Genomic DNA, 26750 nt, shown 5'->3' on the forward strand with positions numbered 1-26750 from the left:
GAGCAAAGGTGCAGGTACCCGGGCCTGGAGACAGAGAATTGTAAAGAAGCTGCGGTGCGTGGTTGTGGTTGTCAGGAGGACGACGAATAAATCCGGAACTGTTACTATTGAAATCTGTCTCCGCCTCGTTCTTGCATCGCCTGATGTCTGTGTCATCCAGACAGGGTAAGCAGTGGTCCACCCCCCAATCCCAGCCCCCTACCACAACGGCACCACGGAGAGAGGGGATCTGCTTTTCTGGGACATGAAACCTACAGATAAAAAGGCGGTACCTCTCCCATGCATCAGTTGGTTTCCTGTCCCCGACAGTGAACCTTCAGTTTGGCGTACCTGGAAGATGAAGATGGTCCAGGCCTGGCCAGTCTGATTCAGGCAGCGGGGAGGCCCCTGCTGCGGCTGGTGGGGTGCCCTGAAGCCACCATTGCTGGGACCAATGTGTCTTGCAGGGGGTACCGCAGCTTCCGCACCATACTTCAGGCGCAGGGCTTCCGGGTATCCAGCAGGCGGAGAGGTCATGTGACGAGGAGGTACTTCTGGGGTAAACTGGAAGTAGGGATGAGGAAGCTGGGCGGCTATTTTAAAAAGGGGGGAAAAGTGCGGAGATGCTCCCTGCAACAAGCTGTCCCCATCAAGATGGAGGACAGCGAATCACAGCCACCACAGCAGCAGCGCCAGAGACCACAGAAACTGCAACCTAAAAGGCATGATTCTGCAAGCAAGCGGAGCAGACATTCCAGCAGCCATTCTACTTGGCACAGCAGAAGATCTGGCACAATGGACAAGTCTCCATCCTCAAAAAGCCCCTTACTGGACCCTATTGTTCCTCCAGAACTGGTACCCGCGGCTGTGTCTGATTGGTGAGTGATCTTCACGAAAGTTCACCTTATAATTGGGGTTCCCTTCTTTCTCTTTTCATTATTTAGGGAAGGAAAAGAGTGGGAGAAACCAAATACAGAAGTTGCCCCATGTGTAATAGTCACCAGTCTCCTGAGGTAAGAGACTGACATTCCTGCATAGAGCAAGTGTTGTGTGAAGAGACCCTAGACTTCACCTCTGAGCTAAGATCGGTGATTAAATTGCAGGTCGAAAGTACCTTTAGATCCCTCACGCAGGGCGGTAAGGTCTGAGATCAGAAAGGTGCAAAAGCTCCCCCAGTCTGAGTCCTCTAGCTCCGAGGAAAAAGACTCTTCCTCATCCTCAGATGAGGAAGTGGCCGGGCGCCACGGTTTCCCTTTTAGAGGATGTAGAAAGCCTGGTTAAGGCAGTAAGGTTCTACTATGGCGGTAATGGACCCTCGCCCTGAGAAAACGGTTCAGGACCTAATGTTTCGGGGATTGCAAGGAGAAAGCGGAATCATACCCCCTAATGAAAATATACAAGCTCTGATCAAAAAGAGTTGGAGAAATCTGATAGGAAAAATTCTTCCGTACCATCCCTAAAAAGGAAATACCCCTTCGAGGATACAGTGGCGACATCCTGAGATAAAGCACCAAAATTCAATGTTGCGGTAGCAAAGGCCTCTAAGAAATTTGCCCTCCCCGTTTGAGGACATGGAAACCTTAAAAGACCTGTTGGATAAGAAGGCAGATTCCTTCCTTTTAAGGTGCATGTGTCACGCTGGCGCATTGGCAGGTTGGCACGAGCGAAGGGGTTGTGGCCCCACTGTGCCACAAACCAGACTACCCTGGAAGGGGCGTGACTAAGACAGCTGCCTTGGTTTTCACTGGGGCCTCTGATGGTGACGTCAGGCTTGTGCAGCAGGCACATGCCAGGTGCCACTCCAGGGTGGTGTCTGGCTGAGGCTGCTGATCCCACTTGGGGAGACAAGGTACGGGTGACAAGCACGACTAGCAGACAGGCTGGCGAGCACGGCAGGCACGGCTGAGACACAGGCTGGTGGGCACGGCTAAGACACAGGCAGGCGGGCACGGTTGACACAGGGACATGGGCAGGAAGGAGTGGTGTATGAAGGAACAGGTAGGGACCTGCTCACGCAGCAGGTGCAGGTACTGGCAGGAAGGAATGGTGTAGGAAGGAACAGGTAGAGACTTGTTCACACAGTGAGTGAGGAACTGCAAGGCTGCAGTGAGGAGCTGCAGTTAACAGTAAGTCTCTGCAGCAGCAGAAGCAGAACCACAAGGGTGCGGAGCACAAGCAGAGCCACAAGAGTACAGAGCACAGGCAGAGTCACGAGTACGGAGCAGGCAGAGCCTCAACAGTGCAGAGCATGAGCAGAGCCGCAAGAGTACAGAGCAGAAGCAGTCACAAGGGTACTGAACAGGAAGAGCCGCAAGAGTGTGGAGCATAAGCAGAGAAAGGGGATACAAGGATAGATTCTGCAAGAACGACACAAGAACGTAGCCACAGCCGAGGAGATGAGACAGAGGTAGGACAGAGTTCAGACAAGGTAATTGTTCCTGTCCCTTGTCTCGTACCAAGACACAGTGACCAGGAAATTCTGCCGCCTGGAGGGCAGCAAGGACAAGTACAAGACAAGATCAGGAGCAATAACCGAGACCAGGATATTTTGCCTCCTGGAAGGCGGACAGACAGGTCTAGGGCAAAGCTGGGAGTGACACATCCAGAGAAGGTTAAACACAGGACAGGACCTGGAAGCTCAGTAGCAAGACACTGAGTTAAGACCTTGCACAGGCAGGGTCCACTGGGTGGAGCTGCCCTAAATACTAGAGGCCTCTTGGTAATTGGCCAGGGACACATTAGACAGGTGTACCCTGATTCCATAAGAACCAGAGTTCTGGTGCCGCCCCCCCTATGCACACAGCCAGGAAGCATGCAGAGAGCAGGCAGGAAGCAAAAGGCACAGAGCATGGAGCTGGCAGCAGACAGAAGTCACAGCATGGCCTGGAGCAGTGAGTAAGCTGGTGTGTGGGGGATGGGAGGCCATGCAGTGATGCCAGCAGGTTTGTAACATGGGAAACATCGGGGGGGTAATCGTAGGCCCGCTATAGCAGCAACCTGCACCTCTAGATCCCTTATGATCTGTGTGGATCACCTAGAGAAACAGCTCCGTGATGGGATGCCCAGGAATGAAGTACTAAAGTCCATTCCCTTAATACGAGGGGCAGCAGCTTTTTTGGTAGATTCTCTCGCCGACTCAGACTAGCATCTAAGTCTGTCCCACCTAATGTGTAAATTACCAGAGAACAGAAACAGCACTAATTGAAAATTGCATAAAAACATGTATTTTATTATTCAATTAAAAATCAAACAAAAAACAAACTGATGAATCCCTGTATACATCTATTAGACACAAAGATGGCTTGGCATCAGTATCTTGGTACCTCAAGACCAGTAATTTGGATGTACGTTTGGTTGATCTCCTTTTGGTTTTAGTGGAATTCATCCTGACCCATAACTGCTTTACTTTTAAAAAGAAAATTTTTTTTTTTTACAAAAGCAACATACAGCGATGGGGGCTTTCTGCACACCTTCTTACGCAAATTAGTTTTTTGGTGCATGGGAAAGAGCTATTCATCAGTAATTCGATCCCCGGTATTGAGAACACATCATTGGATGCGATACATCGATGATGTGTGGTTCCTATTGAAGGATCTCGGCAGGATTTGGATTGTTTGATGGCCAGATTAAACCAAAATGATCGGAAAATCAAGTTAACCTACAAAGTAGGTAGAGAACTTGAATTTCTAGACATACAAATTAAGACTTCAACGAATGGTGGCTTGATGACCGAAGTCTACAGAAAACCGACGGCAACGAATAGCCTTTTACATGCCACATCATCCCATCCTTTATCTACAATTAGGGGAATACCTACGGGTCAATTTTTTAAAAGTAAGGCGCATTTGTTCTGATGATAATTCCTTTGAACAACAGTCTCGTATTTTGAGTGGAAGATTTAACGAGAGCGGATATAGCAATGAGAGTTTTGGTTTTGGTGCATTTTTATAATTGAATTTTTTTTGCCTTTTTTTTTTTTTGGGGATTGGGTTTAGTTTTGGGTTCTTTTAATTGTTTTAATTAATGTGTTTTTATTCTGCCTTAGTTGGACGTTTTTCTCACAAATTATTTTTCCATTACGGGATATTCAAAAGATGCATCCATTTGGTTGGCCTTATATGCAGTGATGAAAACTTCTATCAACAATTTGTGTTTTTGTGTTATATGCTCTATAAGTTCTTGTGCATAATAATGTGTAAATTATTATTGGTTCACATGTCACTTATAATTTGTAAATATAGAAAAATTGCCGTTTTTGGGCTTTTTTGCGTAACATGTATTTTTGTGTATTTCAAAATAATACGTTTATGTGTTTTTTTGCACTGTAATTTATTAATATTAGTTTATAATTATTTTGCACATAAAAATATATAATCCCGATTGTTATAAATTATCTGCACTTTATCACCTTTTTGCACATTCCATAATTTATGATGAATTTTGTATATTAATTTTAATTATATTGGTTATAATATATTTGTTGCTTGAATAAGCACTAGTTCACTTTAAGCATTTTTGCACAGGAACGGTTTTGTCATCACAATTTGATCTCCATAGAGTGCGCCGGTCTTTTTGCTTGCTGCATGACTCAGAGTTCCCCGGCGATATAGAGACTGCTGACACACACATGACCAATACCATGGTTAGCAGTGTGTTTGCGTCTCTTTGACCGGGGTTGATGAGTCTCTTTCAAAAGGCGGCGGCTTAATGACGTGGTGCGCCGCTAAATGGATGATCATCTCTGATCGACATGGGCTGTGCAGTCTATACCTGATTGGTGCCCAGTTGTTTAAAGACCCGCTTTCCCTCATCCCTGACACACGCCCCCTGAGGAAGAGGACAAAACACGCGTCGGGGTGAGGGACATGCGGCATATACCCTATCAATGTAAGTTATTAATAGATCATTTGTGCATCTCTCTGATCGCCGGTAATGTTGCTATCTAGTTGTCACACGCTTGTTGTAAGCGGTGTTCGTAGGCTATGATTTTTGTCGGGCCATTTGCTTCCTTGTAAATGCAAGGATAATTACACAGCGGTCACAGATTTGCAGAGGCATTTCATTTACATTTATGAATGCTCTGATTTATATTAATTTAATGGGATGCCTTGTTGGATACAACCCTTTAGCTATGACATATTGTCGGGCTATGTGCAATTTTTTTCCATGTTAGGCTATTTTACAACATGTTAACTAAAATATCAGCGGTCAGTAATTTCTAATTGGAAACACATTTTTGGATCTCCAGTTTTGCACTAATATTCATTGTTTTATAGGAGTATATATCCTCTTTTCATGTCCCACAACGGAGGTTTCATCAGTTTGTTTTTTGTTTGATCTTTAATTGAATAATAAAATACATGTTTTATGCAATTTTCAATTAGTGCTGTTTCTGTTCTCTGGTAATTTACACCTTAGGTGAGACAGACAGGTTTGATATAGCATTGTGGCACTATAAATAAGTTTTGTATCGAATATTGATTTAATAGCATCTAAGTCTGCAGCTCTCTCGAATATAGCACACAGGGCACTTTGGCTCAAATGCTGACCGGGAGACCTGCAAACCAAATTTAAATTATGCTCAATCTCCTGTGAAGGAGAGTTTATGCTTGGAGAAACGTTGTATGACATCCTCCAGAAGGCAGGGGATAAGAAAAAAAGGTTCCTTAACCTGGCCACTCCCACTATCAAAAGGTCCTTTCAGAGTAGTAAATTTTTCCTTAGGAGGCCCCCAAAAGAACAGAGTAGATGAGATGAAGGGAGGAAGAAAAAACATGGGATTCCTCTTTGGAAGCTCCTCTCATGATAGGAAGCCCTCAAAGTGATGGTCTTTCTGAGGTGAGGGGCAGACTATCCAGTTTCCTTCTGGCCTAGGAGAAAATTTCAAACAGTCCCTGGATATGAAGTCTTTTCAGGGCGGGACAGAGGATAGACTTCCATTCACTCCCTCCCCAGAACTTTGTCATGACTCCCCTACTATCCTCTCCGGAGGAAGAAGAGGCCCAGGAGTGCGAGGTTTTGGACCTAGTGAGCAAAGCTGTTCTCCAGGAGGTCCCTCCTCAAGAAAGGTGGGAGGGATTCTACTTCCCATAGTTCCTGGTAAACAAACCAGATGGGTCATGCCAGACAATTATAAACTTGATAAAATTGAACGGGTATGTAAAAACATAAAAGTTCAAGATGGAGTCAATGTCAGCCATCAAAATATTGTTTCCCAACTGCTTCATGATGGTTCTGGATCTCAGCAACGCATATTACCATGTCCCTATACACAAAGACTCTCAAAAGTTCCTCAGTGTAGTGGTCTCCATAAAAGGAGAATTTAAATTTTTCCAATACAAGGCCCTTCCCTTTGGTTTATCGGTAGCCCCTCGGGTGTTTACCAAATTAGTGGCGGAGGCTATGGCGCACCTGAGGGAACAGGACATTTTGATCGTAACTTATTTGGATGACTTCCTGGTAATAGGCGACTCAGCTCAACACAGCTAGACAGGATAATGATTACTTTAATAAACCTGGTGTAGTGAGAAATATGTATTTGTAGGCGATGTATGGCCGGCAGTTAACTAGCACCTGTCCTTAGGCGACAGGTCTCACAGAGGTGATTAGCATATATTATCCTGAGAAAAGGCATTTTCCTGGTCTCTGACCCCAGGGGGCCTTCCTGTGAACACACAGAATTGGGACATTTCACACCTCTGATGCCTTGAGGGCAGATGCCAAATGGGACCTATTTGCAGCCTGACAATTTCTATTACTATGGGAAATAAAAGCTAAGACAAGAACCTTTAGAAAAATAATGTATTCATTGGTAAAGTAGCCATGGTCCAGATAAAAACCAGGAATTACAATATTAACATGAGAGGCTGGTCTAGAAATCTGATCTGTAGGCTAAACCTATAAATTAGGCCCATGCACAAAGAAAGTTGTTCACAGATGAGGGCAGCCAAGCTGATGTGATCCGTTTCATATTCCTCCTCCCCTCAGGGAACAGGATACCTGACTGCAAAGTTTAGATATTTCTGTAAGTTGTGTCCCTTTAATTTTTATAATAGTTTGCATATTTGTATGTCACTTTTTATTTCCATGTTTTTATATCCTTTTATTGTAAGCACTGCCTTTTCTATTAAAGCTTAAAACTTTAATAAGTTTGAACCTTGTATGCTCCAAAGGATCCATACCCTTAAAGTGTGTGATCCTGGTGATTGGCAGACAGTATTAGTAGTACTTCTGGGACTCATCGCCCATATGTTTGGTGAGTGGTGGCAGTGTGTATGAAGCAGGGTGCGTGATCTGTGTCGAGGTGTGATTTATGCTCCCATTGCAGCATAGGACAGAGGTTGAATGCTGGACTGAGTGAGAGATTAACCCTTGCAGGCGCAACCCAAGTCGTGCTGAGAAGTGGGTATGTGACACCTGGGCTGGCTTTTGAACCAAAAAAAAAAAATCAAGGCTCGAGCCAAAGGCTGTACAAGAGTTCCTAGGGCTGATATTGGACTCTCGGATATGAGTGCCGCCTCCCAGTGGAAAAAAGGGGGAAAATTTATGTCAGATATTGAGAGCCTCACAAAACTATCCATGACTTTGAGGAAAGCCATGTCCCTGCTAGGTTCCCCTACCACTTGTCTGCCAGCAGTCCAGTGGACCCAGATACACACCAGGGACCTCCAGTGGGATATTAAAAAAAAAAAAAAAAAAAAAATCCCTCTAAAAGGTCACTTGGAAGGGCACATGACTCTGTCTTCGGCTACTATTCATTCCCTGAGTTGGTGGGAAGACCTGAGCAATCTAACCAAAGGGGTCCCTTGGGTAACCAGTGTCCTGAGAAGTTACCATGGATGCAAGCCCCACTGGATGGGGGCTTACCTAGACAATAAGGGTACTAGGGGGATCTGGAAGGGGCAGGAGCTCAAGGTATCCTCAAACCAAAAGGAGCTACTGGCAGTGAGTTATGCCCTGTTAGAATTTCTGGATACTCTTCGAGGTCATCATGTACGAATATTTTCAGACAATCAGGTGGTGGTGGCCTATCTGAACCATCAGGGGGGGGAACCAGGTCACGGGCCCTGATGAACGCAACATCTTAGATTTTCAGGTTGGCGGAAAGCAATCTCCTATACCTGTCGGCACTATACATTTGGGGGGTAGAGAATCACAGGGCAGACTTTTTGAGCCGCACTCGGTTGAGACAGGGTGAGTGGGCGATGAAGGAGTCTGTTTTTAAACAGATTGTGGAAATGTGGGGGTCTTCCGATCATAGATCTTTTTGCCAATATCAACAACACAAAGGTAGACTCCTTTTGCTCTCTAGATCCCAGAGTCTAAGAGGTAAGGTTTCTCCTTGCGGAGAGTGACATGCCAGCTGTGGCTTGTCAAGGTAAGGAGGCTTATTCGCCGTGCAATGCTCCTCTGGGAAAATAATATGCAAATTGCCTCTTCAGAAAGAAAGAGGACTTTTACTCTACAGCGCCACCTATTGGTAGTAGCGATCCTACAAGTCACAATCAACCCTTTAACGAGTCTTGTAATATGACTTAGGATTCTGATTTGGCTTGTATCCTAAGTCATATTACAAGACTCGTTAAAGGGTTGATTGTGACTTGTAGGATCACTACTACCAATAGGTGGCGCTGTAGAGTAAAAGTCCTCTTTCTTTCTGAAGAGGCAATTTGCATATAGATCCCAGAGGAAATCCTCAGGCTCTAGATGGCTTTATGATCCCATGGAATCAGAGACTGGCCTATGCTCCCCCCCCCCCCCCATTCTCATGTCAGAAGTCCTATGGAAGATCAGGGAGGACAGGGCAAGAATAATACTGATGGACCCCTTTTGGCTAAGATGAACTTGGTTCTCCTGGCTGAGGATGATGTCTATCACCGATCCTTGGGTTCTACCGGAAATACAGGACATTCTTTCTCAGGGATCGGTGTTTCACCCTCAGGCAGTGAACCTGCATTTAACAGCATGGAATTTGAAAGGGCGCTGTTGAGGGTCAGAAGGTTTTCACCAAACTTAGTCTCCACCTTGCTCAAGAGTAGGAAAATTGTCACCACAAGAGCTTATGGTAAAACCTGGAGGAAATTCCTATCCACCTCAGGGGTGAGAATCCAGGATGGAGTTCCAATTACAGCAATCCTGGAATTTCTGCAGAAGGGGTTGAAACGAGGTCTGTCAACAAGCACCTTAAAGGTTCAGGTAGCAGCTCTGGGAGCCTTATACAATCAGAACATCCATGGATAGCGCGATTTATTACAGCCCATGCAAGATCTAGGCCCATTATCAGCAATAAATTAGTGCCATGGGATCTAAATTTAGTCCTTTCAGCCCTAACAGGTCCTCTGGGTTCTGTCCCTTAAAATGGTCCTTCTAGTGGCTCTAAAATCAGCCCGGAGAGAGAGCGACATACAGGCCTTATCTGCAGGCCCTCCCTTCACTAAAATCCAAGATGATAGTTATTTTAAAACCTGACCCTGCTTTCTTGCCCAAGGTAGCATCTCATTTCCACAGGGCCCAAGAGGTAGTCCTTCCTTTTGCTCCAACCCCAAAAATATGGAGGAAGAGTAATTCTCCCTCACCCATGACAGCACCACGGAGAGAGGGGGTCCGCCCATCAAGGACAGGAACCTACAGACAAAAGAGCGGCACCTCTCCTCCGCCCCCAGTTGGGTTCCTGTCCTTGACGGGTGAACCACGGCAGCAAGAGCGCAGCGCTTACCGGGAGTTGAAGATCCGGGACCGCCCCGTCCGCGGTCAGACAGCGGGAAGGCCCCTGTCGCGGCGGGGTCGGTTGCCGAAGCCGCCACCGCTGCAGCTGAGGGGCTGTCCAGGGTGAGCGGGCGGGGAGGACCGGGCCGCCGCTCCGGGAGGAGTAGGGGCCGAGGGACGCCGGATAGGGGCAGCGCTGGGTACACAGGTGTACCAAGATGGCGCTGCCCCGGAAGTAGAATGAGGAACTTCCGGGTCCCCGCGGTCGGCACATGCGCAGTACGCACTCCCCGGGGGAAGAGCGGTGCAGGCCGGGAAGACAGGTGACGCCAGGGCGGCTTATTCAAATTGGGAACGCTAAAGCAGCCTCAGAGCTGGAAGCGTTCAGGCGCGATGGATAGCGACCAGCTACAGCAGCCTAAGCAGCAGCAGCAACAAAGGCAGCATCACCAGCGCCGCCAAAAGGATAAAGACGGACGGGGGAGCAGGTCCAGCAGCCACTCCACGCAGCAGTCTACTGCAAGGAGCAAGTCACCTGCCGTGGATCGCCCAGTGAGGGATTTGGATCCACTTCCAGAACCGGTACCTGCAACCGCGCATGAGGGGTAAGTGGATCTTCGTGAATGTTCCCCATTGTAATAGACTTCTTTCCCTTATCAGGGAAAGAAGAAAGAAAAGACCAAGAACAGGGAATGCCCCACCTGTGGGAAACCATTACCAACGCCCTGGGAGAAAAAATTGTGTGACTCCTGTATACAGGAGGTCCTCGGCGGTGAAACCCCGGATCATGCCGCAGACCTAAGGGCGGTAATCCGCGCAGAAATTCAGAGTGCCCTTTCATCCAGAAAACGGGAAAGGAAGGGAAGGAAGGGGGACGTGGTGATAGAGTCCCAATCTGACAGCTTATCGTCAGGGGAAGTCACCTCCCATACTGTAAATACCGACTCGTCATCCTCCGATGAGGAGACGGAAGGTCGTCATTGTTTCCCCCTGGACGAAGTGGATGCCTTAGTAAAGGCGGTAAGATCCACTATGGGGGTGGAAGAACCCCGGACTGATAGATCAGTCCAGGACATTATGTTCGGGGGACTGAGTCAAAAAAAACGGAAGGTATTTCCGTTAAATAAGAACGTCCAAGGCCTCATAGATAAAGAATGGGAAAAACCGGATAGGAAAAGCTCCACAGTTCCTTCCATCAAAAGGAAGTACCCATTTGAGGAGGAAGCATCCACATCATGGGATAAGGCCCCCAAACTAGATGTGGCGATAGCCAAAGCTTCAAGAAAGTTTGCACTCCCCTTTGAAGATATGGGTACCCTGAAAGACCCGTTGGATAAAAAAGCGGATACCCTACTTAAGGGCACCTGGGAATCAGCAGGGGGAAACATCAGGCCGGCGGTAGCGGCAACCTGTACCTCCAGAGCTCTTATGGTATGGATAGACCAATTGGAGAGACAGATAAGGGAAGGGGTTCCCAGAGATAAAATCCTGGAATCCATGCCAATGATAAGAGGGGCGGCAGCCTACCTGGCCGACTCTTCGGCTGATTCGATAAGATTGTCATCTAAAACAGCAGCCTTGTCGAATGCACCTAGACGAGCTTTATGGTTAAAATGTTGGCCTGGGGATCTCCAGACAAAAATAAAATTATGCGCCATTCCCTGTGAAGGAAAATTCCTCTTCGGGGAAACCTTGGATGACATCCTCGAAAAGGCGGGTGACAAAAAGAAAGGCTTCCCAAACTTAGGACCTGTGACCGCCACAGGCTTTAAACGGTCCTTTCGGAACAGAAAGTTCTTCCAGAGGAGACCCCCGAGAGACCAAAAATGGGAAGACAGAAGAAGGGACAGGGGGTTCATCTTCGGTAACTCGTCCCGGGATAAAAAACCCGCCAAGTGACTGTGGGCCCAGGGTGGGAGGGAGACTAAGGTTTTTCCTCCCAGCCTGGGAGAAAATATCCAACAATCCCTGGCTGATAAATCTTGTAAGATCGGGATTAAGGATAAACTTTTATTCTCTCCCGCCGCAAAAATACATAATTACCCCGATAAGGTCGTCAAAAAACGAACAGGACGCCCTCGAAAGGGAGGTTCTGAGTATGTTGGACAAAAAAGTCCTACAGGAGGTTCCCCCACAGGAGAGAGGCAGGGGGTTCTACTCGCCTCTCTTCCTGGTAACCAAACCAGACGGCACCTTCCGCACCATCATAAATTTAAAAAAACTGAATTGCTATATCAAGAACGAAAAATTCAAGATGGAATCGATCAAATCGACCATCAAAATTCTCTTTCCGCAATGTTTTATGGTGGTCCTAGACCTCAGTGATGCCTACTACCATGTCCCCATTCACAAAGAATCCAGGCAATACCTCAGGCTAGCAGTCTCGATAGCAGGAGAAATAAGAGAATTCCAATACAAGGCCCTGCCATTTGGGATCTCAGTGGCTCCACGGGTCTTTACGAAATTGGTGGCAGAGATGATGGCTCACATAAGAGAACAGGATGTTCTGATAGTGCCTTATTTGGACGACTTTTTAATAGCGAGCAACTCAGGCCAGAAATGCACAGAACAGAGGGACCGAGTGATGAGCACTCTAAAAAACCTCGGGTGGCTTCTGAACCTGAAAAAGTCAAGGCTGGAACCAAAGAGAGTCCAGGAGTTCCTAGGCCTGACACTGGATTCAAATATCCAAGTATGTTACTTGCCAGATCACAAAAGGGACAGAATTATTCATATAGTACAAAAAGCGAGGCAAAACCCCTCTGACACTAAGACGAGCAATGTCCCTGTTAGGGTCCCTCTCTGCATGCTTGCCGGCGGTCCAGTGGGCACAAATACATATGAGGGATCTGCAATGGGATATCCTGACCAACCAGCGGACCTTAGGAGACCGCTTGGAACATCATATTACGCTAGGTTCAAAAACTATTCTTTCCCTAGCCTGGTGGGAGGACAAAAACAACTTGTCCAAAGGGATCCCCTGGGAGGCCAAAATCACACATGTAATTACCACCGACGCCAGTCCTGTGGGTTGGGGAGCACACATGGGCATCAGCGTGGCTCAAGGGGGATGGAGAAGTCAAGAACTAAAAGCCTCCTCGAATCAAAAAGAACTGCTAGCAGTAAATTATGCCTTGAGTCACTTTTTGCCAGCATTAAAAGGCCATCATGTCCGGATATTCTCGGACAACCGAGTAACAGTGGCCTATATAAACCACCAGGGGGGAACCAGGTCCAGAACGTTAATGGAGGCATCCTTCGAGATATTCGGGTTGGCAGAGAAAAACTTACTGTCCCTATCGGCGCTACATATACGGGGAGTAGAGAACCAAACGGCAGACTTTCTGAGCCGTACCCAACTACATCAGGGGGAGTGGACTCTAAATCAGTCCGTTTTTCAGAAGATTGTGGAAATGTGGGGAACCCCAGACATAGACTTATTTGCAGACCACAAAAACAAAAAAGTGGAAACATTCTGTTCTCTGAATCCCAAAGGGAATCCTCACACCCTGGACGCATTTATGCTCCCATGGACACGGGGTTTACTGTATGCCTTCCCACCGACCATTCTCCTTCCGGCGGTGATAAGGAAAGTCAGGGAAGAGGGGGCTCGGGTAATACTTATAGCCCCTTTCTGGCCAAAAAGAACATGGTTTTCATGGCTCAGAATAATGTCAGTAACCGACCCCTGGGTTCTACCAGATCTCCCCGACCTTCTATCACAGGGCCCTGTGCTACACCCCCAAGCAGTGAACCTCCATTTAACAGCATGGAATTTGAAAGGTCACTGCTGAGGGGGAAAGGATTTTCAGAAAATCTAATTTCCACGTTACAAAAAAGTAGAAAACCAGTTACAATCAAAGCCTATGGTAGAACCTGGAGAAAATTCCTATCCAGTTCGGGGGCAAAGGTTCAGGATGGAATACAAATGGATAAAATCCTGGAATTCCTCCAAAGAGGGTTAGAACAGGGACTAGCGACTAACACACTGAGGGTACAGGTAGCGGCCCTGGGCGCCCTCTATAATCAGGAGGTAGCGAGCGACCCTTGGGTGGCACGGTTTATGAGGGCCGCAGCCAGGTCTAGACCAATAGCTACCCAGAAAGTACCATCATGGGATCTGAACTTAGTGTTGTCAGCCCTAACAGGACCCCCATTCGAGCCTATTCAGTCAGCTCCACTAAAGACCCTATCATTAAAAACGATACTGCTAGTGGCCCTAACATCGGCTCGCAGAGTAAGTGACATTCAAGCCTTATCGGCAATACCCCCATTCATTAAAATTATGGAGGATAGAATTATATTGAAACCTGACCCTGCATATTTGCCCAAGGTAGCAACACACTTCCATAGATCACAGGAGGTAGTCCTTCCTTCCTTCTGCCCAAACCCTACGAATAGAGGAGAGGAGAAATTTCACACATTAGATGTGAAGAGGTGCTTAGTGCATTACCTAGAGGCCACCAAGGGATGTAGGAAGGAAGGATCTCTCTTTGTGTGTTTCCAGGGACCTCGTAAGGGGCTCGGGGCGTCCAAAAGTACCCTGGCAAGATGGATAAGAGACGCGATTGCCCTGGCATACTCATGCAGCGGGAATACCATCCCGGAGGGTCTAAAAGCCCACTCTACAAGAGCAATGGCGACCTCATGGGCAGAAAGATCAGAGGTATCGATAGAACAGATCTGTAAGGCGGCCACCTGGTCAACACCTTCTACCTTTTTCAAACACTATCGCCTAGATCTAGCCTCTGCGTCTGACCTGACCTTCGGGAGAAGGGTCCTTCAGGCGGTGGTCCCTCCCTAAGCTACCAATCTCTGAAATTCTCTCCGTGGTGCTGTCATGGGTGAGGGAGAATAGCTTAGTTACTCACCGATAACGGTGTTTCTCGGAACCCATGACAGCACCCGCTTAATTCCCCCCCTTTTTTCACGTGTGCGGTGAGCACGATTTAATGTGTGTAGAGTGTGTTCTTAGTCACGAGGTTTCTCTATAAGTATGCAAATTATAATGTTATGTATATACTTTTGTTATTAACTAACCGGGAGACCCTCTGATGCTCTGTAACCAACTGGGGGCGGAGGAGAGGTGCCGCTCTTTTGTCTGTAGGTTCCTGTCCTTGATGGGCGGACCCCCTCTCTCCGTGGTGCTGTCATGGGTTCCGAGAAACACCGTTATCGGTGAGTAACTAAGCTATTCCACACCTTAGATGTAAAAAGATGTTTGGTTCAGTACTTACAGTCCACCCAGGGTTGTAGGAAGGAAGGATCTCTGTTTATATTCTTTCAGGGGCCTAAAAACGGCCTCCAAAAGTACCTTGGTAAGATGGATGAGATGCAATATCGGTGGCCTACTGATCTAGTGGGAATGTCGTCCCGGAGGGTCTGAGAGCTCATTCCACAAGATCAGTGGCACCTTCCTGGGCAGAAAAGTCAAAGGTATCAATAGAGCAGATCTGTAAGGCTGCCACTTGGTCATGGTCATCACTTTCTGCCTTTTTCAAACACTATCGGCTGGACCTAGGCTTTCTTCTGACCTAAACTTTGGGAGAAGGGTTCTACAGGTTGTGGTCTCTCCCTAAAGATACAGTTCTCTGCAATTCTCTCCATGGTACTGTCATGGGGGAAGGAAAAAGACAGTTACTTACGGGATTTCTCAGAGCCCATGACAGCACCCGCTTATTCCCTCCCGGCATGTGTGGGTGAGCACACTTTCACTGTTTGTGGTGTAATTTATGTATAAACACTGTGTGTTTCTGATAAGTAGTAACTGTCTTTTTATTTTCTTCACTGCCCAATGGTATAAAATTCTGTGACAAACCTGTGGTGTTATTATGATCACTGCACCCCTAGATTAATTCATTGAGGGGTATAGTTTTTAAACTGGGGACACTTATGGGAGGGAGGAGTTCTGCTATCCTGGCACCTCAGAGGCTCTGCAAATGTGCCATGTCATCCTCAAACCAGTGCAGCAAAATCTACACTGCAATATGGTGCTCCTTCCCTTCTGAGCTTTGCACTGTGCTGCAGAAGTAGTTTTCAATAACATCTGGGGTATCTGTGTACTCAGGAAAAATTGCACAACAAATTCTGGGGTCCATTTTCTTCTGTTACCCTTGAGAAAATGCAAAATTTGGAGCTAAAAAATTTTTTTGTGGAAAATGTTTTTTTTTCTTTTTATTTTCATGGCTCAATGTTATAAACTTATGTGAAGTATCTGGAGGTTCAATATGCTTAATACACATCTAGATAAGTTCCCTGAGGTATCTAGTTTCCAAAATGTTGTCACTTGTAGGAGTTTCCACTGTTTAGGCACATCAGGGACTTTCCAAATGCGACATGGCTAATTATTCCACCAAACTTTGCATTCAAAAACTCAAATGGCGCTCCTTCCCTTCCGAGCCCTGCCGTGTGCCCAAACAGTAGTTTTCCTCCACATATTGGGGTATCGGCATCTTTATGAGAACTTGTACAGCGAATTGTGTTGTCCATTTTCTCCTGTTACCCTTGTGAAAGTAAAAAAAAATTGGTCTAAATTAAAATTTTGTGGAAAAAACCTAAAGTTTATTTTTGCAGTCCACATTCCATTAATTCATGTGAAACACCTGAAAGGTTAATACATTTCTTGAATGTGGTTTTGAGTGCCTTGTGGGGTGCAGTTTTTGGAATGATGTCAGTTTGGGGTATTTTCTGTCATATAGGCCCTTCAAAGTTGCTTTAAAAGTAATGTGGTCCCCTCAAAAAACTTGGTTTTGTAAATGTTGTAAAAATTAGAAATCTCTGGTCAACGTTTAACCTTTATAACTTCCGAACAAAAAATGATGTTTAAAAAATTGTGCTGATGTAAAGTAGACATATGGGAAATGTTTATTAACTATTTTCTGCGATATGATGCTCTGATTTAAAAGCATTCAAATTAAAAGTTTGACAATTGCAAAATTTTCTCCAAATTTCACATTTTTTTTTTTACAAATAAGTGCAAGTCATATCAAAAAATGTTTTCCACCGTCATGAAGTACAACATGTCACAAAAAATAATCTCCAAATTGGTGGGATCCATTGACGTGTTCCAGAGTTATGACTTCATAAAGTGACAGTGGTCAAAATTTAAAAAATTGGCCTGGTCAGGAAGGTGAAAACAGGCTTCAAGGTGAAAAGGTTAATGTTTCACTTGGGTTGTGATCAGGGCACTGAGTTCTCTGTGCAGGTCCTTCTAATTATAATTTCTATCTTATAGTTAATAGTAAAATCTGCTAAAGTCTTTTTATATTACTGTTATAAGCTTTGGACATGTTGTTATCATTAATTTTTTCTTTTGGCTTTCCAATGTATACATAAAAATATTGTCTTTCCAGTTCCCACTCCTTTCCAAAAGAATAAAATAAAAACTCAGTTTGGACTTTCTTGATAACTGCCTTCCTCCAAAGGCAACATTATATATGTAACGTTGATTTAAATTTGCTCTTAAAACATCCTACCCTCTGAATAACGTTCCAAAATGTTTATGGCAAGGAGGGGGTTGGGGGTTTAAGCAAATGTGGCAAATGAGCATTGTCACATTCCTGGACACGTTAAGAAAGGAAACATCCGTCCCAACTGGTCAACATGTTCTTGTCATTTTGGTTTTGTGCAGCATTGAAGTGTTTGTTCTTCCTGACAGATGCAGCTCCATAAGGCCTGGCTCCTGCTCCTCAGCCTGTGGACTTCCTGGACTTTATCTCCATGCTTGGACCTCAGAGACATCATTCCAAATTTGCCTTCAAATGGAAACCAATCTACTGTGAAAGCTCTGCATATTAGAAGAGCCGAATGGCAGAATGGATCTTATCTGGAAGAGGCTGAAAAAGAACAAGGATATTATCTTAAGCAGCTGTTTCATCTGTATGGCGAGAATGATACCTTAACTTATGAAGGACTCACTTTATTGCTGAAAAACCTGGGACTTGGGGAAGTGCAGGTGAATGGTAAAATGGTAGAGAAATATTGTTAAATTCACAATGCAATAGTGTCTCCTCTTAGACCAGGTTAACACAGTCTTGCTTTCTTTGCTTTATTATTTTAAAGGAACATTAAAAATAGCAATAAATCATAAAAGTAAACAGGAGAAACATTTGCCTACACTGCTTATCCGGAGAACATTATGAATACAAATGTATTTAAAAAATATTGTAAACCTAAAAGTTTGCATCGGACATCTTTTCCTGTCCAAAAATAAGGAAATAAAAATACCATAAGTATATTTGCTACCTCCACATCCATAAAAGGTCCAATAAAACAAAATGTAAAATTAACCCATAAAGTTGAAAGAAAATTTAACTGCTAGAATTGTTTTCAGTTGCCGCAACTCAGATAAAAATGCAGTACAGAGCAATTAAAATGTTGACCACACGAGAAGAAAAAAATCTAAATGCCAAAATTCTGTTTTTCCAGTCATATCACCTCCTAAAAAAATATAATTGTAACACCCCTTTAGGGCTACCACGGTACACTGGGTGTTATAGGGGGTCTCACCTCTCTAGGGCGCTGTGCCTCCACCCGAATCTTGATTGGAGCTCTCTCTCTGGGACTGCAGAAGGACTGGTATCTTCTGCCAGGGGCTGATTCGGGAAACCCCTGCTACAGCTCAGTACACACACTCAGGGAACAGGAGTAAAACCGTTTAACAGGTTTATTGCTATGCAGCAGAATTGAGGGGGGTTTAAAGGAATAACATACAATACAAGTAACGGTACTCTATAAAAGTCACATACACATCACAGTTTACTTCTACTCTGACCCTGCAAATATAACGTAGCAGGTTCCCCTTCTTTGGTATTAACTCAGTCCAAACGTTTGGGCCCAGTTGCTGCGGATGTTGGCGCCCAAAGTAGAACCGTTGGTGTACTTAGATGAATATTACTGTCAATAGTCTGGGTTGTAGTGTACTCAATGTAAATAGCGCTGGTAGAACCACAAGTCTCAGAAGGGCACTCACTGTGTGTCTCAAACGGTCGGAGAGTTCTCTGGACACCAGCTGGGGGCGGCAGGATTTTGGCCTTTATGCGGTGGGAGTGCCGGCAGAACTCTCCGGGTCTTTGATGTTAATTGCCTCAAAGGGTGACAGAACCGCGCTCTCTCCAGCAGCGCAGGTATCTCAGCAGGGGCCGCCACACTCTGCAGCGTAGAGGAATGCAGATCCACACCGCCCTGTCTCTCTCAGCAAGCTGCCACGCTCCTTTTCCTCTGAACATTTACTTTCACTTCCTGCCCAGCTCCCTCCCCCAAGTCCCTCCTCCTCCAATCCACTCTCTCGCCCTCTATCCTTCCAGGCTGTGTCATCTGACTGAAACAAGGGTCCCTGGGAATTGTAGTCCACTGCCGCTCAGGGGGAAAACTGTTAATGTCTGTAGGTCCCTGTTTAACAGCAGCTGCAAAACTCTTCTTAGTGTCTGTAAGCTCCAGTATACCGGTAGCTGCTCTGACAGTTCCCTGTGCAGGTTTTACATTATGAAAAGTTATGAAAATGTCAAAACCCTAAAATGGTATTGATGAAAGCATCAGTTCGCCACACAAAAAAAACAAGCCCTCACATGGCTTAATTGATAGAAAAGTAACAGTGTTGCAGGTCAGAAAATGGCAACACAAACTTTTTTATTCGGACTCCCATGACAGCACCACGAGAGAGGGGATCCGCCTTTCCGGAACAGGAAACCTACAGATACAAAAGAGCAGCACCTCTCCCACGCATCAGTTGGTTTCCTGTTCCTGAGGGGATGGGATCCTACAAACGGATGCTGGATCCCAGGCTGGCCGGTAAAGGTAGCGAGGGGGTCTCCTACTTCTACTCCTGCGGAGCTCCTGGAGGATGCCACGGTGGTCCTGGATGGGCAGCACGGTGGTGACGTGTACAGCAGGGCGCGGCGACCGGAGGATGTACAGCTCCATGGGAAGGATCAGCCCCTGCTGTGCGTATGTCCCCCGGGGTCTCCCGGCGGCGCGGTTGCGTGGTGCCGGGGACCGAGGAGCGCTGTGTAGGGGAACGCCCGGGCATCCCGCGTGACTTCCGGTTACGCACGGGGTCGCGGTGATGTCGGGGGCGGAGCCTGGGGGTGCTTCCAAGATGGCGGCGCCCATCGGGAGAGGCGCCGGTAAGCTCCGGACCACCGGCCAGTGGTGCCAGCTGGGGAGGGGGGCCCAAAGGGGAGGGGTGCATCATGTCTGCTGTCCGGAGGAGGGGTTTATAAGCAAGGCCCTAGATGGGTTCCTTGCTTTGGCCACATTATTGCACACAGTAATGGAGAGTGATCAAGAGCAGCAGCAATGGCAGCAGCAAAAGCAGTAGCAGCGACAATCATCACTGCCGCACCTAGGTCAGACAAAAGAAAAAGGAGTCCCGGGACAGTAAGGAGCGTGCGGGACGAAGTGACCAATCCAGTCATAAAAGCTCCTCTAGACGGACAGGAGCATCGACTGAAAAAGATCCCCCTCATTCTCCGGTACTTTAATTATGGCACTAGTAAGTGATCTACGTGAATGTTCACTCAGTGACGGGGCCTCCCTCTAGGTTTTATTTTTAGGGGAAGAAATCCACGAGTAAAACAAAACACTGAGAATGCGCACATTGTGCATGCCCGTTGCCAGACTCCTGCCCCAAAAGGTTGTGTCCCCCCTGTATCCAGCAGACAATGGCGGAGGAATCACCCGTAGTAGCTGCAAGCTTAAAGGACATAGTCAGGGCAGAGATGAGGGAAACCCTGAAATCCCTGTCCCAACCGGAAAGCTTAAGGGGTGGGGACCCGGTGGAGTCGGACTCCTCGGTAGAATGGAGGAGAAGTAAGGACTCCCATGTTTCATCTCCCTCTTCCTCCTCAGAGGAGGAATCTGGTCGGTTTTGTCTGCCGCTTGACCGGGTAGACAAGCTGGTAAAAGCGCTGAGAGGAACAATGGAGGTGGAGGAGCCTAATGCTCAGTTATCCATGCATATGTCATGTTTGATGGGCTGGAGCAGAGGAAGCGAAGAGTCTTCCCCTTGAACGAAAAGATTCTAGATCTAATCCATAGAGAGTGGAAGAAACCAGACGAGGGGTTCGCTACCACCAGCCCTCAAACGTAGATACCCCTTCAATGATCACACTTGGGACAAGGCCCCCAAATTAGATGCAGCAATCGCGAAGGCATCGAAAATGTCCTCACTACCTTTCGAGGACATGGGGATCCTTTAGATAGGAAGGCAGATACCTTCCTTAAAAGTACCTGGGAGATGGCAGCCAGCTCTTTAAGACCAGCAGTAGCCTCAACATGTACGGCCAGGTCCATGATGATCTGGTTGGACCAGTTAGAGTCGCAGTTGAAACAAGGAACGTCTAGACAGACAATTCTTGGGGCCCTACCAGTAATCCAGGAGGCGGCAGCCTTCCTAGCGGACGCCTCTGCTGATGCGGTAAGAATGGCCACCAGGGCAGCAGGACTCTCCAATGCGGCTCGTAGAGCCCGGTGGCTAAAGTGCTGGCAGGGAGACATTCAATCCAGAGCAAAACTCTGTACTATCCCGTGTGAGGGCGGAATATTTGTTCGGAGGAGTCCTGGATGAGCTCCTTGAGAAAGTCGGGGACGATAAGAAAAAGTTCCCAACTCTGTGGTCCGCATCCTACCGACGTCCATTCAGTAGAAGGAGATTCGGTCAAGGGAGAAGGCACAATCCTTCACCTAATAGGGACCATCCCAGATGGGAGGATAGAAGGAGAAGAGGTTCGGGCTTCATGTTCAGGCGTTCGTCAAGAGAACGAAAGAAACTGAGCCAATGACTAGCAATTCCGGTGGGGGGTAGACTGTCAGTCTTCCTCCCAGCATGGTTGCAGATCACCAATAGTGACTGGGAGCGGAACGTAATATCCACCGGGCTCCGGTTGGAGTTCAGTTATGTCCCACAAGATACCTTTAAACCAACTCCCTTAAGATCTTCGCCCCTAGAACAAGCTGCTTTAGAAGCAGAAGTCTTGAGCCTATGCCTGAAAAATGTCCTGGTAGAGGTTCCGGAACAGGAGAGAGGTAGAGGCTTCTACTCTCCCTTATTCCTGATCCAAAAGCCGGATAAAAAATTCAGAGCCATCATTAATTTACGTTCCCTCAATGAGTTTTTGGTTAATCGCACCTTTAAGATGGAATCTATCAGTTCAACAATAAAGATGTTGTTTGAAGGGTGTTTTATGGCAGTCGTGGATTTGAAAGACGCATACTATCATGTACCTATCCACGCAGACTTCCAGCAGTTCCTGAGAGTGGCGGTTTCAATAGACGATCTAATCCGTCATTTTCAGTTTAGAGCTCTTCCCTTTGGTCTCTCAGCAGCACCCCGGGTATTTACAAAGATAGTGGCCGAAGTCATGGCTCATTTGCGGGAGGCCGATATCTTGATTGTCCCGTACTTAGATGATTTTTTTGATTGTGGGGAATTCGGTGAACCATTGTCTATCCCAGATAGAGAAGGCTAAATCCAGACTAGAGAGCCTTGGATGGATAATAAATTGAGAAATCCCGATTTCAGCCCCTAAGAGTCCAAAAGTTCCTAGGCTTAATATTAAATTCAGAAATTCAGCAGTGCCTTCTGCCATCAGATAAGTTAGAACATATACAACAGCAGGTACTTCGGGCAATTAATAGATCCTCTATGACTCTCAGGCAAGCCATGTCTCTGTTAGGCTCTCTAACCTCATGTATCCCATCAGTCAGGTGGGCACAAATTCACACTAGATCCCTTCAGAAAGACGTCCTAGTTAGTAGCAGGGCCTTAGAGGGGTCTCTACAGGGTGAGGTATTTTTAAGCCCTTTGACTCTTACATCTCTTAGATGGTGGCTTGATGACAATAACTTATCCTCAGAGGTGCCCTGGCTGACGCAGATAACCCACATAATAACCACAGATGCTAGCCCCTTGGGTTGGGGGGCCCATATGGGGGACATAGTGGTACAGGGACATTGGGACTCCGATACTGAAACCTCATCTAACCAGAGGGAACTGTTGGCAATTGAGATGGCAGTTAAAAAACTCATTACATACCTACAGGGTCATCATGTGAGGATTCTCTTGGACAACCAGGTAGCAGTAGCCTATGTCAACCGCCAAGGGGGAATATGCTCCGAGGCCCTGATGCGGATAACGGAACGTCTCTTTCAGATAGCCAAGGAAAATCTTCAATCTTTAACTGCGCTCCACATCACGGGGAAAGACAACATGAAGGCATACTTTCTAAGCCGCAGGGCCCTAAGGCAAGGAGAATGGGCTTTAAACACGGACATTTACAACTTGATTATCCGCAAATGGGGTCAGCCGGAGGTAGACCTCTTTGCCACCAAAGAAAACAGAAAGGAAAAAACATTCTGCTCTCTGAACCCCAGGGAAAATCCACTGGCAGTGGACGCCTTCCTAATAAAATGGGACTTCTCTCTGGCATACGTCTTCCCACCATTAAGCCTCTTACCTCTGGTAGTAAGAAAGATCAGGGAAGATCGAGCAAGGGTCATATTAATTGCCCCCTTCTGGCCCAGAAGGACCTGGATCGCATGGCTGAGGGCCGTGCGATCCCTGGGTACTGCCGAACCTTCCGGATTTTCTCTACCAGGGGCCAGTCAACCACTCACAGGTAGTGGGACTCCATTTGATGGTGTAGTGTTTGAGAGGTCACTGTTTAAAGGAAAGAGGTTTCTCCAAAAATTTAATTGATACCCTCCTGAAAAGCAGAAAACAAACTACCACAAATATCTATGCTAGAACCTGGAGGCGATTCCTGTCCACCTCTGAGTTTAATGTCAAGGATGGAATACCCACAAAACAAACTTTGATATTCCTCCAGAAGGGTCTCAATTTGGGTCTTTCCACAAGTACATTAAAAGTACAGGTTTCAGCCTTGGGGGCCCTATTTACATGTGATATTGCCAGCAACTATTGGGTGGCCAGATTCATCAAAGCGGCTACTAGACCCATACACAAGGACAGATGCATACCATGGGACTTAAATTTAGTCCTTACAGCCATGACAGAAAAGCCATTCGAACCTCTAGATTCTGCCTCGCTAAAGGTTATATCCCTTAAGACCAGCTTTTTTGGTAGCGGTAACATCCGCACGTAGGATAAGTGATATGCAGGCACTGTCCAGGTTATTTCCTTATACAGAATTCTTACAGGATAGAGTAATCCTAAAGCCGGACCCAGCATACCTTCCCAAGGTAGCATCACACTTTCATAGAACACAAGAGAGTTCTCCCTTCCTTCTTCCCTAATCCTACCAACCATAAAGAACAAAAGCTTCATGCATTAGACGTTAAAAGATGCCTACTAAAATACATTTCAGCCACTGATCCTTGGAGGAAAGAACGCATTATTTTTATCCTTCCAAGGTCCCAAGAAAGGGTGTAGAGTATCGAAACGCACATTAGCAAAGTGGATTAGGGAGGCTATCTCTCTTGCCTACACAACAGGTGGCGGTCCGGCTCCACAGAATCTGAGGGCGCATTCCACTCGTGCCGTGGCGTCATCTTGGGCAGAGAAATCTGGCGTGTCAATTGACCAGATATGTAAGGCGTCCACCTGGTCATCTCCTTCCACCTTTAACTACTATCTGTTAGATATGGGTGCCTCCTCGGATCTCACCTTTGGGCTAAGGGTGCTGCAGGCTGTAGTCCCTCCCTAAGTTAGTTTACATCTCTGTAATTCTTCTCTCATGGTGCTGTCATGGGAGTCCGAATAAAGTATTAAGTTGCGTACCGGTAACGGTATTTTTCAGAAGCCCATGACAGCACCCTTAGTTCCCTCCCTTGTTCACGTATAGGGGTGCGCACTCCTTTAGAAGATTGTTTCACGGTTTTACCTTATGTGGGAGATGGTATAAAAATTGTAAGTAGGATGTATAGATTGTATATATGCTGTGCCACTAACCATGGTAGCCTCTCAAGCTCTGTAATTCAGCTGATGCGTGGGAGAGGTGCCGCCCTTTTGTACCTGTAGGTTTCCTGTTCCGGAAGGGCGGATCCCCTCTCTCGTGGTGCTGTCATGGGCTTCCGAAAAATACCGGTAAGTAACTTAACACTTTTTTAACAAGCTTCTGAATTGTTTTCACCACTTAAATAAAAAGTGAATACTGGTATCGCTGTAATTCTACTGACCTGTAGAATTTTTGGTTTTCAGATAATTTTTTATGAATGCCTTTAAAGCAAACCCTACCCCCCCCCCCTAAAAAAAAAAAAAAAAAAAAAAAAAAAAAAAAAAACTTCTTCATTATTTCATTGCATTTTTTCCCCGTTATTCAGTACAAGATACTGAACAAGGATCAACTTTATTCTCATTTGCACAAGGAAAGACTAGAAGCAATGGGATGAAGCTGAATGAGAGGAGACACAGATTAGATATTAGAAAAAACTTTTTGACAGAGTGATCAATGAGTGGAACAGGCTGCCACGAGAAGTGGTGAGTTCTCCTTCAATGGAAGTCTTCAAACAGAGGCTGGACAGACATCTAACTGGGATGATTTAGCGAATCCTGCTTTGAGCAGGGGGTTGGACCAGATGGCCCAGGAGGTCCCTTCCAACTCTACGATTCTATGATTCTATGACTATAAATTAAAAAATGATGCCATTCAAAAGTACAACTTGTTCACCACAAAAACTAGCTTTATACAGCTATGTCAACAGAAAAAAAAAGCTATGGCTTTTGGAAGAACAAAAAAAAAATGAGAGCGCAAAAATGAAACATGACCGGTCCTGAAGGACTTAATATGGGCATCAGCATAATGAATTCATTTAGCTGTGATTGACTGTGCCCCTTTCCAGTAAGCCCCACTTACCACCTATCCAGTGAATAGGTCACAACTTTACTTCGGCTTAAATAACCATTTTAAGCCCAAAGAGTCCAATGTGATATACACCCTTAGGTTTCTCAATATGACCCAAAAACAACGCAATGGCAGCAAAAAATCGTGTTTTGAAGTTCCGTATAAATGTATCTAGAAATGCACGGGGTTAGAATGATGCACTTCCAGCTCCTCAGCCTCGCACTGTATTGCTTGCCTGCCACCATTCTTCTCTGGTACATTGACAGGTTGTTAACTCTGCTACACGGCAGGGAATACAGCATGCTTCATATATATACAGTATATGGCACCTGGCTGATAATTCTGTTGTGATTCATAATGTCTCCTGACAAGCTAATATTCATATAACTTACCGGGGTTGTCCAGGCTTGGGGTACAAGTCTGCAGTCACTCTATATAAGTACAGATTTGTGAATCCTCACAGTGCACGCCGTCAGGATTCATCGGTGCTGGAAGTGGGCAGTTGCGTTACTCCAGGTATGCGATTGCATACATGCGGTCAGATGCCAACTAGATGTACGCGGTCTCACTAAATAGAAGTGAAATGAGAGAGGCCGGACATGTCTAGTTGGAATGTGTCCGGAAGTATGCAAAACACATACTTGCAGTCACATGACTGCTCCACTCCCTGTGCCAGAACCAGTTAATCCTGACAGCACGCATTGTAAGGAGTCACAAATCTGCAGTCACGTGGAGTGACTGCAGATTTGAACCCCGAGCCTGGACAAATCCCTTCAATTGGTTGCGAAATTATCTTTCACCAGAAAGACTATGGCATCATAAATCCAGGTTTACACATTCACATTGGGTAATTGTTGCTGAATTTTGAATGCATGTTACAAAGAGAAAAAAAAGAGAATGTTTTATTGACCCAAAATGTATGAGTTCGAGCGTTAATGCCGGCACTCACCGCAAACATTATTCCCCATACACTAGGAGGGCGCTCAGCAAGTTTACATAGAGACTTCAGAATTATTGTAGAAAGAAGGAATGAAAATGCGGCACTCGCCCGTACATATGAGTGCCGAAGACTTTATTCCACATTAATAAAATGATAGCGTAGTAACATATAGCATCCTCCAGTGTACGGACGACAGCCATTTCTGTAGTATGCTACCACGCTGTAATTTTACTAATTTGGAATAAAGTCTTCGGAACTCTTTTGTACGGGTGATGGATGCAATATCATGCCTTCTATCTACAATAATTTTGAACTGAAATGTGTTA

The 26750-nt window shown here is 46.1% G+C and overlaps 1 protein-coding gene across 4 annotated transcripts in view; it reads left to right on the forward strand.

Moving 5' to 3' along the window:
- The window catches only part of SLC39A5 (solute carrier family 39 member 5), a 171966-nt gene that overhangs the window by 77779 nt on the left and 67437 nt on the right, over positions 1–26750 (forward strand). For all 4 annotated transcript variants that reach the window (XM_073565155.1, XM_073565154.1, XM_073565153.1 and 1 more), the window contains exon 2: positions 17342–17638. In XM_073565155.1, the coding sequence (XP_073421256.1) occupies positions 17342–17638 (297 nt within the window). The remainder of the gene's footprint in view (positions 1–17341; positions 17639–26750) is intronic.

The sequence above is a fragment of the Dendrobates tinctorius genome, unplaced genomic scaffold (genome assembly GCF_039654945.1).
Source record: "Dendrobates tinctorius isolate UK_male_01 unplaced genomic scaffold, ASM3965494v1 ptg000561l, whole genome shotgun sequence".
Taxonomy (NCBI): domain Eukaryota; kingdom Metazoa; phylum Chordata; class Amphibia; order Anura; family Dendrobatidae; genus Dendrobates; species Dendrobates tinctorius.